Here is a 12,408-nt window from a genome sequence, read left to right as displayed (position 1 = left end):
GGGGGGGGGGGGGGGGGGGGGGGGGGGGGTAATGGGAGGCGGCGGCAGCGGATAAAACTGTCCACTGATTAGCAATTAAAGCCGTGCTGCCACGCGTGTCACTCCACTGGACCTCAACAACATTAACACGCCGACACAGGATATTAATAGAGTCCAGCCGTAAAGGGAGGGGGCATGCGGCGGAAACACCCAAGAAGGAGGAGACGAATGAGGGGAGAAGCGCACTCGGCGCTGCTCTCAATGCTCAGCTTTGATTAAGACAACCTGTGTTGGAGGGAAGAGGTTGAAATGAATTGAATTACGACAGTCAGTGGTTGAGGGATGAAGGAGCAGCAGGCCCGGGGTGACCGAACATTTGCCGTAATTTGCAGTGAAATAATAGGAGAAATACTACATCCTCACACAACAGTGCGGTCATTCATCAGGTCCTGCTTAGCTGCATTCTAAGATGGGGAATCAGTTGATAAACTGTGATCTCACAAAAAGCCCCAAATCCTTTTCTTGAGGGGGTCATAATCAGCTTGAATCCAGCTTGCTTTGAATCTGAACAACACAGATGACAGAAAAGCCAATTTAGGCAAGATGAATTCAAACCAAATGGGGAGGTGATTCAAATTAGGATTTCCAGAGATGTCAGTTGCTACTTTGCGGATGCCTGCAAATCTCTCACTGCATAGACAAGTCTGCTCTGACTACGATTTGGATCAGGCTCTTCCCCCACACAAGTATTTAAATGGCTGCGTGTTGTTTTCCCCCCCAATGCACACACTTTCATTCTGCTTCATCAGTCTATGTACCAACTTGTACATTGTTATAACAACCCGAGCTGAGCGCTGATAATAGGATCTAATTTGCCTGAGTGTGAATTATGCTTATTTAGCAAGGCACTGTTGTTCCCTAAAAGGCACTGCGACGTTTCCACGTTTCGAGTGGGTCCGCTGGCTCCAAATGAAGAGCAAGTAGACTGAACACGGATGAGCTTCCCTGTGGTGCATAAAGCTCAATACGATGAGTCAAAAGTCCTTTCAGTTGGACCACTGAAGATTATTATGAGCACAAGGGCACTTTTTAACACAGCCACTGTTAAAAATTAAGTCAACAGTTAAATCCACTGAGTTGTACTGGAGTTTACCAACTGGCGAGCTTGTTTGAGACAAACTTGTCAGTACATCCTTCTTTGTAATCATTAAACTCCAAAAGGTTTCCAATAACTCTCAAACATTTAAACGGCATCGTTCTGATTGGAACACCCGATGAGGGAATGCAAGGTTCCTACCGAAATAGAATTGACTACCAGATATCAATGTGATTTTTTTTTTTTTTCCCTTCTGCCAATATTGAAGGGATGAGCAAGGGGAGCAGTTTTGAAGAAGTGCATGACAGCAGAATGGCAAGGACAACAGAGCTGCTGCGGATCCCAGAGTAATCTTGTTAAGACAGACAAGGCTGAGAAAGTATGTTTAGACTCCAGGGTGATTACTTTGAAGGGGAAAACTTGTATTTTGGATCTGAAAGACAGCCTTTGTAACACCACTACGTCACTTTTCTGATACACCTCATCCACACATTCTTTATATTTCAGCAATGTGTGCCAAAAAGAAATAGTCACAAGGTGTCCAAGATTGTAGTGACCCGGGGGTGGGTGCTTCACTGCTTAACATTCCTCACAATGGTCTGTCCAAAAGACTTTTTGGAACAGGAGACATCAGCGGATTCATTTGAGTCATCCGTCCTGTGCATGACATGCGATCACTTTGCATGAGGGTGAGGCGAACTGAACGCTGATGGCTAATATGTTTCATTATGTGCGTCTTCAGGCTCGGTGACACACATGGCACGATTCGCCTTCAGGAGCGGACTGGCTGTCATGATGGCACACAAGGTCTCTGTGTGGGGGAAATATGTCCTCAGATATACTCACTTGGCACTTCCCTGCCCCATGAAGTATTGTGGCCTAGTGCTTAGGAAAAGGTCGATAGCTGGCGGGGGATGTAGGGGAGGCTCGGTTGATGGGGAGATGATGTCATTTGTTCACCATCCAAAAATGTCCAAAGGCGCTGGCGAGCGTTGCAGTTAAGCTCAGGTAGAGGAAGCTGGACGGTGAGTAAAGACTGAAAAGAAGTAGTGCTTCGGAAAGGTCGCTTGTTGACGGGAAGCAGAGAGATGAGGTCATTCATTAGATGAGACACCAGGCTCGTACCTGAGGGTCGTGCAGCAGTCACGTGTCAGACAAAGATGTTGAATAGGCCTATACTACTTTCCAGAAAACCGGGAAGTCACAAATTTGGTGTTGGTACTCACAGAATGAGGTCTCAACAATCAAACCTGACTGAGAATCGCAGTAGGTTAACATCACGCCAATGTCCGTGCATATGTAGATGCAAAATAAAAAAAAATATTTATTGGCTCTACTGGACAATAGGGTGGCATGGCTCAGTGATAGCGTGGTCGTCTCCCAACATGGAGGTTGGGGTTTGATTGCGACCATGTTGACATGTCCTTGAAATCATCGGTTGCACATGATTAATTAAACTGTGTTCAACGAACATGTTTGATTATCTATATAAGGAGCGGAATGAAAAAAATGCATATTATGCACGGGATTTTACATTATCATTCTTCTATCACTATTGGATATGAATTATGACATCTTAGTCTACGTGCATCTTACTAGACTTAGTTAATTACTTTAATACCGTACCTTTAATTTAGGAGAGTAATGATTAGATCAGGGTTTTCCGGACTGCGGCGCCAAGGTGGCTATCTTAGGTAGGAAAAAAAAAACCCTCGCGATAAACCATCAAACAAAAATAACACAAAGATTCTTCAGGAGACCAATTAGCATCTCTCCAACAACCAGTCCCAAACTCCACAATTTGTTCTTCAGGAATGTTTTTTCCCCAATCTACCAATCTAAGCGCTCCTTACTCGGAACACATTAAGCGAGCTCTCCCCCAAGCCTCTTGTGATGCAGTAAAGAAACTTTCCTGGTCTGCTATAAACTAATAGAGTATTTAATCCCTCCATCAGCCCAATGTTGCTCACACAATGGATAGTCCCGGGTGTGATCCAAAAAGAGATACAGGGGGCGCTCAATCGGCGAGACAGAGGACGACACGCTCTCCACAGAACGGGGTGATCTCTGAGGGGCCACGGGCCTTTTGTTCATGGGAATCCCACAAGAGCAAGAAGCTAAATTGGAGGTGTCACCCTTAGACAGCAGACTTAAGGGGGGTGACAGTGGGTGGGAGGGAAGCTGGACGCTGCCTCCTCTATCGCGCTGGCCATCGCAGCTCATCCATCATGCTTTCAGACAGAGCGTGTGTGGTTGTACCGAGATTGCAGGCAGCTTAGCCAAATGGTTCCGATGGCTGAGATGTGATCAACCATATGCCTCACTGGATCCAAGTTTTACAAAGTTTCCACATTATTGGCAATTGGTTTGTGCTAAATACAGATTCTCACGACAAAAATAAAGTTGACTAAGGGTCACTTCCCCTACAGGACGGGGTTAGTAACCAAGGAAATTGGCAATCGGGGTAATGAATGACAAACCCAAAAGCTTACTCGAGCAGTTAGTTTCAGTGTATTAACAGACATAAAACACAGAAGTCCCTCAGGCCAACAACGGTCATCATGCAACAAGCCCGTGGCAAACAAAAACTGGAGATGAGGCGTAATGAGTATGTTCTTTGATTGACGCCTGTGTGGCATGTTTTAATTATTCCTCCAACTAAAATGGGAGTGACGCCCCCTGCAAAATCTCATTTGCAGGGGTGAGTGTGCGTGACAAAAATGTCATGATGGCCAAAATGGCTCCGAGCAGTGACAACCTTTCATGGGGAAATGATATTTTTCGGATCCGGCGAAATGCGGATAGTGTCACCCTCGTTAAAGCCTTGATGGCAGGTCTTTAATATTCACCGTCTTAATTAGGGCCACAGTTAATTTCATTAAATTCTTTGGCTGCTAAATGAAGCAGATTATGAGACATCTTTTATTGCCAAGCGTGAAATTACAGCCTGCAAGCCGCCAATGGCGGCCCTAACTAATGAATTACAGGGTAAATAACATCCGAATTAACCATGCAATTTAACTCCTGACAAAGCAGCAGGCGCCGAGAGGGGACGAGCACACTTGTCAAAACCAGCCAGCCCCGTACTCGTCTGCAACGCAGAGAGCCAATTACAGCGCTTAATCGCCTCCTTACAGGAAGGAGTACTGTCCGATGTCAGGAAGTATACCACGTAAACTATTATCTCACCAACAGTGAGCAGGGTCACCGAAATTCACCAGGACAAAGGTTCCCATTTTCACTTATTGCTTATAGCAGTATTCATTCGATTGGCATTTCAAAAACATTGAAACACATCAAAAAATTCAAAGTTCGTTTCCCTAATGGGTTTGTGAATGTGTTTTTGCACGTTCTTTGTGGAGCACTGGGTTTGGTGTGGTTCACTCTGCTTTTGTGGATGGCGCAAACCTAGAAGGCTGCCTTCTGCCTTTTCCTTGGAACAATTCTACTGCATTCAGATGTACAGTAGATGATTAATGTTAGGGGCTGGGGGTGGGGTTAAATTGAATCTCCTATGGGCATGTTGGGCAGTGGAATGCTCTGAGCATGGATGGAAGACAGATATTGTTGCAGACCTGCCAACCCTGGGACATTTTTGAGGATCAAAATGGGAAGTGATTTTGGAAAAGGGAAAAAAATTTGACATGTTTAACACGGTTTTCAAGCACACACTCTTTCAAAGATATTGAAATCTTGGCAGCCTAGGATAAAATATAACCGCTACATAGGGATTTTTATTTTTGGCTAACAATCAGAACCGGAATCAATAAGCTTTCATTGGCCCACATAAAATGAACCTCATTTAAAAATTCAAGCTTATTCAATTGAAATATTATGATCAGGGAATGTAGGTAGTAGATGTTCAGGTCAGTAAGAAAGTCTGGAAGGCACTGACTGTATATCTGCAGCCCCCTCTATTCCTGTCAAGATTCTCTTCATCACACATCATTCATCTTCCTCCATTAGTGCAAGGCGCACGCACGCATGCATGCAACTTAACGTTGACTGACACCAGTTTGCTTTTTTCATCATGCTACGATCTGCTCATGTCATTATAATTTCAGGTAATCATGTTGACTTATCCTTTCAGAGTTTACATTACTTTTGAAACTTCATTTTTAGAAAATTGGTGCATTCCCCCGCTAATCACATAGCATTGCACACTTCATTGTTTTTTGTTTTTTTTTACATGTCACATTTTCCAATGTTGGCATTTTACTTTTTAACCCGTTCAAGTACACTTAGTGCATGATCGACACCCACTGAAATATATTGGTGGGGTGGGGATATTATTCAAACCACCCAAATTCTTCTGATAATGCTGAAAATGCTGATAAACCCTCAAGGTGTGTTTTCCATGAAAATCAGGGTTTGGTTAACACCCAAAAAAGAAAAATATTGAAAAGAAATCCCCAAAGAGACGAATCCGCAAGTGTGAGGGTCCGCTGTTTTGTTGCTAACGTTCTTCTCTTCATTACTTATTTGTGCCACTGCAGAGTGAGTCTCTTTTGTATCGGAGGCTGTGACTAATTTCCTTCGAGAGATTAATTATTCCAATTTTTTTTAAATTCCATTGATTTGATTTCATTTGAAAAATCATGCTGGCTCAAATTTCGCAGAAGTTAGGTAAATTTGTGTCTTTGTGACATGCATGCAGTTTCTGTATAACTTCTGTGGCATGTTTAGTTCCACAAGCAATTTGGGGAGAATCCGGGCAAGATCGGTCAACATTAAATGTTTAATCGACAGCTATCAACGGCTGCCTCGAGCTCCTTTTTTTGCGTGCACTTGGCGTACAAGTTTGCTGGGCCGTCATTAGTTCCTAGGACTCCCCGGTAAACTGCCTGACAGAGACTTGAGTGAGCTGTTCGCCTTCTCTGCGCCAATTAGTGGCTAATTAGCGAAGTGGAGCAGATGTGGAGGAGTAAACAAAGCTGGATGCATCCGCTGCATTCCAGAAAAAAATGATTCCAAGGTTTATTATTCAGTGGGACATTTCGCTCACCATTAGGTCTGCAGAAACTCGTATCCGAAGAACATTCCATCACATCGCTACATGTAATTTTGCCAACATTTGAAGGAAAACAGCAATTACAAGTACCATAAATCTGGATTTTTTTTCCCTACTTATATTATTGTTATTTGGAGGTGAACATATGACCTCCCAGCGGCTGAAGGAAGCCATGAGAATGGGACAAAAACGACATATTCACTAATATGCATTATACTATGGATACATGTGCATGTTTGAAAAAGGCGAATGTGTAAACATAATACGTGCACAGGACCAATTAGGTCAGACTGTTCTTGTTAATGTGACTCAACCACTGCAATGGGTATTTTTAATGAGCGCGCTTCTCGCAAAAATACTCTTTTTTAAGAAAGAGGCGTGCTGAACCGGCATCACCTCGAGTGGCCCAGAGTCGCTCTAATGAGATCACGAGTACTCACCAAATGGCATACAGGTAAGCTCACTGGAGTTCAAACCCCCATAAACACTGTACACGTCGTCCAACTGATTTCCTCTCTAATCTTTATGACTGACAGCTCTTGTGAGGGTTCAGACTCTAGCCATTTCGTTTGACCTGTCTGGTGAACACGCAGCAGGACATGAGGAAGAGAAACATAGATTATAACATGAAGAGGCCACTTTCATTTCAATGCGATAATGGCAGACACCCACATATACACGCATGAGCAGTGACACATTTGTTTTACACTGGGCAATAGCTCAACTATCCTTGTCAGATAATGATGATTACTCTTCAAAACAAGTCACGTGTTTATGGCACTCCAACTGCCCTCAAACTAAATGGATACCACAAAAAAATCTGGAGTCTGCCCACTGAGATGCATTTACATCACAAGTTTTGAAATACACGATGGGAACGCCATCCCGAGGCAATTACGGATGCCTCCGCTGCGGTCTCGCCTGCTCTCTCCCGGTGAGACGGCCCCTAATCAGAGATGCAATTTGTTCATTAAGAGATTACAAACGAGGCTGCGGCGCCGACACGAGGGTCATGATTAGCACTTGCTAATTGCCTGATATGCTTGTCGGGAGGAGAGCCCGCCGCTGCTGTGACACGTTGGCCGCAAATTAAGAGCCAATTCCAACGTTCCCCTCACCGTCACAGCAGGTTGCTCGCCCTCCCCCTCCTCTCGGTCCTTTATTCCTTGAAAACGCTACCGCGCTCGCCAAAGCGCTCAGCTGCAGATGAGCGGGCGAATGCAAAGGAAGCAGCTTGAAGTGTGACGCGATGGCATGAAGTGGGCGATCAAGTGGGGGAACAGAGGGAGAGGAGGCGTGTGTCTACTAATGATGCGCTTGGAGCACCCAGGAGAGCTTGGTGCTCTAATTGATGTCAAGTGTGTGATTTCATTCTTAATGAAGAGCTAGCACACAGGAAGTTTTACCTGTTTGATGGGAATAGCTCGCCCGCTGCCAATGCTGTCGGCGCGAGCCTCTAGGCCTTTCTTATCCTTGTCCGGCTCGCTGGTCTTCCTTGACTGTGGAAGAGAGGCAGGCTATTCATTCCCAGTCACAACGTCATCATCAAAAAGCGTCAAGCACACATTGACACAAACTGACGGTGAAGAGGTTGGAGCGCCGCTTGGACTGCTTGCGGACGGGCGTGGGCGTATTGGTGCTCTGCGGGACATCGATGCGTAGCTCCTTCTGGCTCGTGCTCGGCGTGGATGGCACTGATGACGAGTAATCACTCAAACTGCCGCCGCCATTACTTGTCTAAAACAACAAGACATTTACAAAGTGTAACAAGTTCGGTAATTGTGCTCTGGCAGGGAACTGAAGCCCCATTCCACAAAGCAATATGGTGTCATCTGGTTAGGGTTGTTGTTTTTGTCCATAATATCCGCCCAGTACCACTGATGTGCAAGTCACTACTCCCAGAAAGTTCAGGATATTAGATTGTTGGCTGAAATTTCAGGATGAACCCAAAAAGCATGATACTATTTAAAAATGAACCTAATTTAATCGTCTGTAACCGTTTGAATGCATATGTTCAACTGTTCGGCATTTCATACTTTTTGCACAACTTGCGGTTCTCTAACAAGAAAGTGAATGGCAACATTCACAACAGGCATTTGGCGTCTGAATGAACCAATACATTTCGCGCATCAATTCAAAGTGGCATTCAAACAGTCCTCTTTGTCATGCTGTTCACCTTTTGACATCAAGTTGATAAACTGCATCTCTCTGTTGCAAGGGCTCAAAAAAAGATGCTGCCAGTGAGCTGAGAGCATTACTGGCACGTTGCTACAGATACACAGAGACTGGAAGAGTCACAAAAGGACATGGAAGTGGACATACTTGGAACATTGCATAGCTCAAACACCTGCTGTGAATTTTGCTATCAAATTAAATTGACATGTAAAGGTTATAGTGCGGTTGGTCATGCTAGGAGCTCTTCCTCATATTTTGATAAGTCAGTTGTGTCAAAATATTACAATCATTCTAAACATTATTGTTAACCGTTGACATTTCATCCAGGGGCTGAAGATATCTAACTTATCGTGAGTATAGTGGCAGTGAAATATGTATCGCTTGTCAATGGTGGAATGAGACACACTGATGTCCAATGATTGGTTGACAGATTGTCACCTTGCAATGGAGTGTAAAAAGTGGAGTGATAGGAAATACTGCAAAATTTGAACTGCACATTAATGACATGACGCCATGAATTATGACTGTTACACATCCAAAATATGACACCAATGTATTTATATTTATGCCATCAATGTTGTTTTTGTGAAGACTCTACAATTAAATTTAAACGGAAAACCCCCCCAACAACAGTAATTTCTGGAAAAAGTGAGGTGCCACCTGGCCTCGAGTGGCCCCACTGACCTGGTTGACCTGGACATTGGACACCTGCGGCGTACAAATGGACGAGTGACTCGGGGAGTTTGGGAGGGATTTGCACGGGCCTATGGACAGCTGCTGCTTCTTCCGAGTGGCAACGATCTTCTGAGCAACTGCAATACAAAACATCAATGTTCATCTTAGATACAGTACAGGACAGATACAGTACTATGCAAATGCTTGACCTGGGGAGTGACAATTTGCCACATTGGAGCTCAAAAAAATTAAAGGGAGTCAATCTCAGCAGGAAAGACTTTTTTCAGATTCAAATTCAGAAAACTTTATTTATTTCCGTGGGGCAATTAGAGTTGTGCGAGAGTGGCTTATTAAAGAGACAGTCAGAGCAAAGGAAAAACAAAGGCTTAGCACTTGAGGTCATGAGGTAGTGGTTTGACTTGCAAATTAAAAAGCATAAAATTAATCATCTTTCTACCACCGACAAAAACAGAACAGAGGTTGAACATGTCAAACATGGATGAGCGCCGGCACAAGCTTGCTTCAAAAGAGATGAGAGTTAAGACTTCACCGAGTGTCTCTCAGATCCAATAAACACAGGCAACGCGATTGTTTTAATTGAACTCATTAAAGTTGGTTGATGAAGAGCCCGTCGTAAACATTTACCTCCCGGTGATACGGGGTGAGCCAAGGGCAGCCACCGAGAGAAGGGTAGAGTAGGCGGCAAACTAGACCAGGTAAACAAGTTTCTCTTGAGATTATGACTTGTGTCTGAGACAAAATGCACTCTGCAATGATCCTGCAATCCTTATCTTTCCTCGGCACGTCATGGTCACATCTCTTCTATTATGATTGATAACTGAGACAAAGAGCACGAAACTGTCGACAAAATGTTACATGATAAAAGAGGTTTTGAAATCCACCTCATTGTTTTATTAGTTTGTTCAAACTTTGGTAGGTGAGAAGAAAAGAATATCTTATTTGAGTGGAATTACTGCACGAGGGTACTGTGTCAGCTCAGGCTTTTCTGTGCGGAGTTCATTTGGGGTCTGGCTTCTTCCCGCGGTCCCCCAAAAATTTGTTATGTGGATGTTTGTATAGATCTGTGCTCTGCTGGGTCAGCAGGAGGTAGTGCATGTGTTAAGAACAGTTTTTATAAGGATACGCTAAATATTTAAACCTCACATTTAATTTAATCATTTAATTAACAATTTATCTTTCTCCATCAATCACAAACCTGGCGTGAGAGGCGACCACTTGCTTTAACATCAATGCTCTTATCAGATTTATGGCAGAATGGCACATAAAGATGGCGATGGTGGCGATGGTGGTGTAGGGATGTGTTCTTGCTGAGTCTGCAGTCAGTGACCGGAGACATTCAAAGCCTAAAAATCTAATATTCAATGTAAAGCTGTAGTTCGGGCAACATCCCAAAAATCCTGCGCGCGTTGCATCGTTATATTTAAAGGTGCCAACTAATCATAAACAACTACAGTAGAATTGGATAATCAAAAGTATAACTATCTTTTGTGAAGTTTTGTGAACAGGCGAGTGTCTATCAGGCAGGAAGCGCCATGAACACAGAGGTGGCATAAAGAGTACACAATTGCATTCATTCCCAAATCCGCACTACAGAAGAATTGGCCCCAATTACTATGAAACAAAGAATCAAACACACAAACATCGATCAAGCCTGTAGCCTTATGGTTAGTGGGAAGGTAAGGGGTAACGATGCATTCATGATTATCACTTTTGTGATGGAGCTGTTTGGATTGTGTTTATGCATGTTAAGTTGAACACACACAAAGAGATATACAATTACTAAAACAAGGTGTAAACTTGACTACTTTTTGTTTTCACGGTCTACTTCTCCAAAGAGCACACATCTAGCCTGCAGGTGAAGTGAACGTGTGCATGTGTTGCAGTGGATGAACATTAGCGAGGGCTCATCTTAGCTTGTTAGAGAGTGTGAACGATGTGGTTGGCTTCCACACTCTGACAGATGAGAAAGAAGCCAGAGACGTGTGTTTGTGTGTGCGAGCGTGCACACGTGCGCGTGTGCATTTGGGGCTCATGTCGCCATAATTAGGCTAATTAAATTAGCACACTGATGAACGAGGACCACAGCGCATTCAACCTCGCCCCTACCCCCTCCTTCCCTCACACAGAGGTCACTTCTCCCAACTGGACGAGGCTTCACTTCTCATTACTTGTCTAATGCGCACGCACGCACACAAGTACTCATGGGTCACACGCACTGTCCTCAACTAAAACAAATCAGACAGTCTGTGCTCATTCAAAAGCAATTTGAGAAATGAAAACAAATATCTAAAAAAAAAAAAAAAAGAAACCTTGTTCTCTACACAGAAGTTGCCATGGTAACAAGATAGATACAATTGGGGGAAACACTAAATGCTGTCTCTCATTCAATATGTTGATTTGCAACTTCAAGACATGCAGATGACGATGTTAGGGGCGAGCAATTGTCTGCTCCAGTGGTTGATATTCTCCTGTTTTTTTTTTTTTTTAACGGGACACGAGACAAATGCATGATGCACATCCACACAACTACAACACACAGATCTTAATACAAACCATAACATGTATTCACAAAGAGTCACTTTCTAGCATTCGTGGGTGGACAGGATTTGTTTCCCTTCTTTTTGTAAAACTTTTTTTCATATTCTCAATGAACTAAGTTAAAATACTGTTGTTGCAGCTGCAGGTAGAGTGTTTCTGTTTCTCTCTTTGGTTTGACATAAGCCACTTGATGGCTTTTTAAAGCATGCAGTGTATATGATTCAGCATGCGTGAAAATGAATAGATGGTCAAATGAATGATGGCGCGATTGCACACAAATGGAGGTACAGTTACAATAATGTAGGAAAAACTCGTCATTGCCCTGCTTTGTTCAAACTCAGCAAGTCAACAAACACCACCATCTGCTCGTGAAAACAAACCAACATGCACTTCCTTCCACATGGAAGCTCAGCCAAGTCGTACTCTTGGAAGCATAAAGCAAACTGTAACTTCCTTGTGAATGTATACACCAGTGATCCTCAACTAGAAATGCTGTAGGTCCACTTTTTTTTTTTTTTTAATAAGACCAAGGTCCGGTCCCATGCACGGCGGTCATGGGGAGCAGGGCTATATGCCCATTTAGTATGGTTAAGCCAAGCTTATACAAATCAACACTCCTCACTACCAACCAATAATGGGGTGCATGAAAATAACAATTATTCACTTTGCCAGTACACAGCAAATAATGAGAGGTATTGTGTTGAGGCACAGGAACTCTTTTATTTTGTTAAGTTGTGCCTGCTTAATAATAGAAATAGCCCTTTTAGGGAAATAAGACAATTTTTACTTTAACTTTGTTAAACAGTAGTTGTCTTTTTTTCCCTTAATTTAACAAAACAATTTAACAAAATACTCATTTTACCAAAATAAATACTAAACATGAAAACAAAAATATCCTTTTCATTTGTACAAT

The 12,408-nt window shown here is 43.2% G+C and overlaps 1 protein-coding gene across 5 annotated transcripts in view; it reads right to left on the bottom strand.

Annotated features, from left to right (window-relative positions):
- The window catches only part of agap1 (ArfGAP with GTPase domain, ankyrin repeat and PH domain 1), a 71,447-nt gene that overhangs the window by 28,125 nt on the left and 30,914 nt on the right, over window positions 1–12,408 (bottom strand). For all 5 annotated transcript variants that reach the window (XM_019891155.1, XM_019891153.1, XM_019891154.1 and 2 more), the window contains 3 exons: window positions 8,946–9,073; window positions 7,668–7,823; window positions 7,493–7,585 (listed from right to left, as the gene is read on the bottom strand). In XM_019891155.1, the coding sequence (XP_019746714.1) occupies window positions 7,493–7,585; window positions 7,668–7,823; window positions 8,946–9,073 (377 nt within the window). The remainder of the gene's footprint in view (window positions 1–7,492; window positions 7,586–7,667; window positions 7,824–8,945; window positions 9,074–12,408) is intronic.

This window comes from Hippocampus comes, unplaced genomic scaffold (assembly GCF_001891065.2).
Source record: "Hippocampus comes isolate QL1 unplaced genomic scaffold, H_comes_QL1_v1.1 scaffold174, whole genome shotgun sequence".
NCBI lineage: Eukaryota > Metazoa > Chordata > Actinopteri > Syngnathiformes > Syngnathidae > Hippocampus > Hippocampus comes.
The sequence above is the reverse complement of the archived record's forward strand: the minus strand, read 5'-3'. Positions and strand labels throughout refer to the sequence as shown.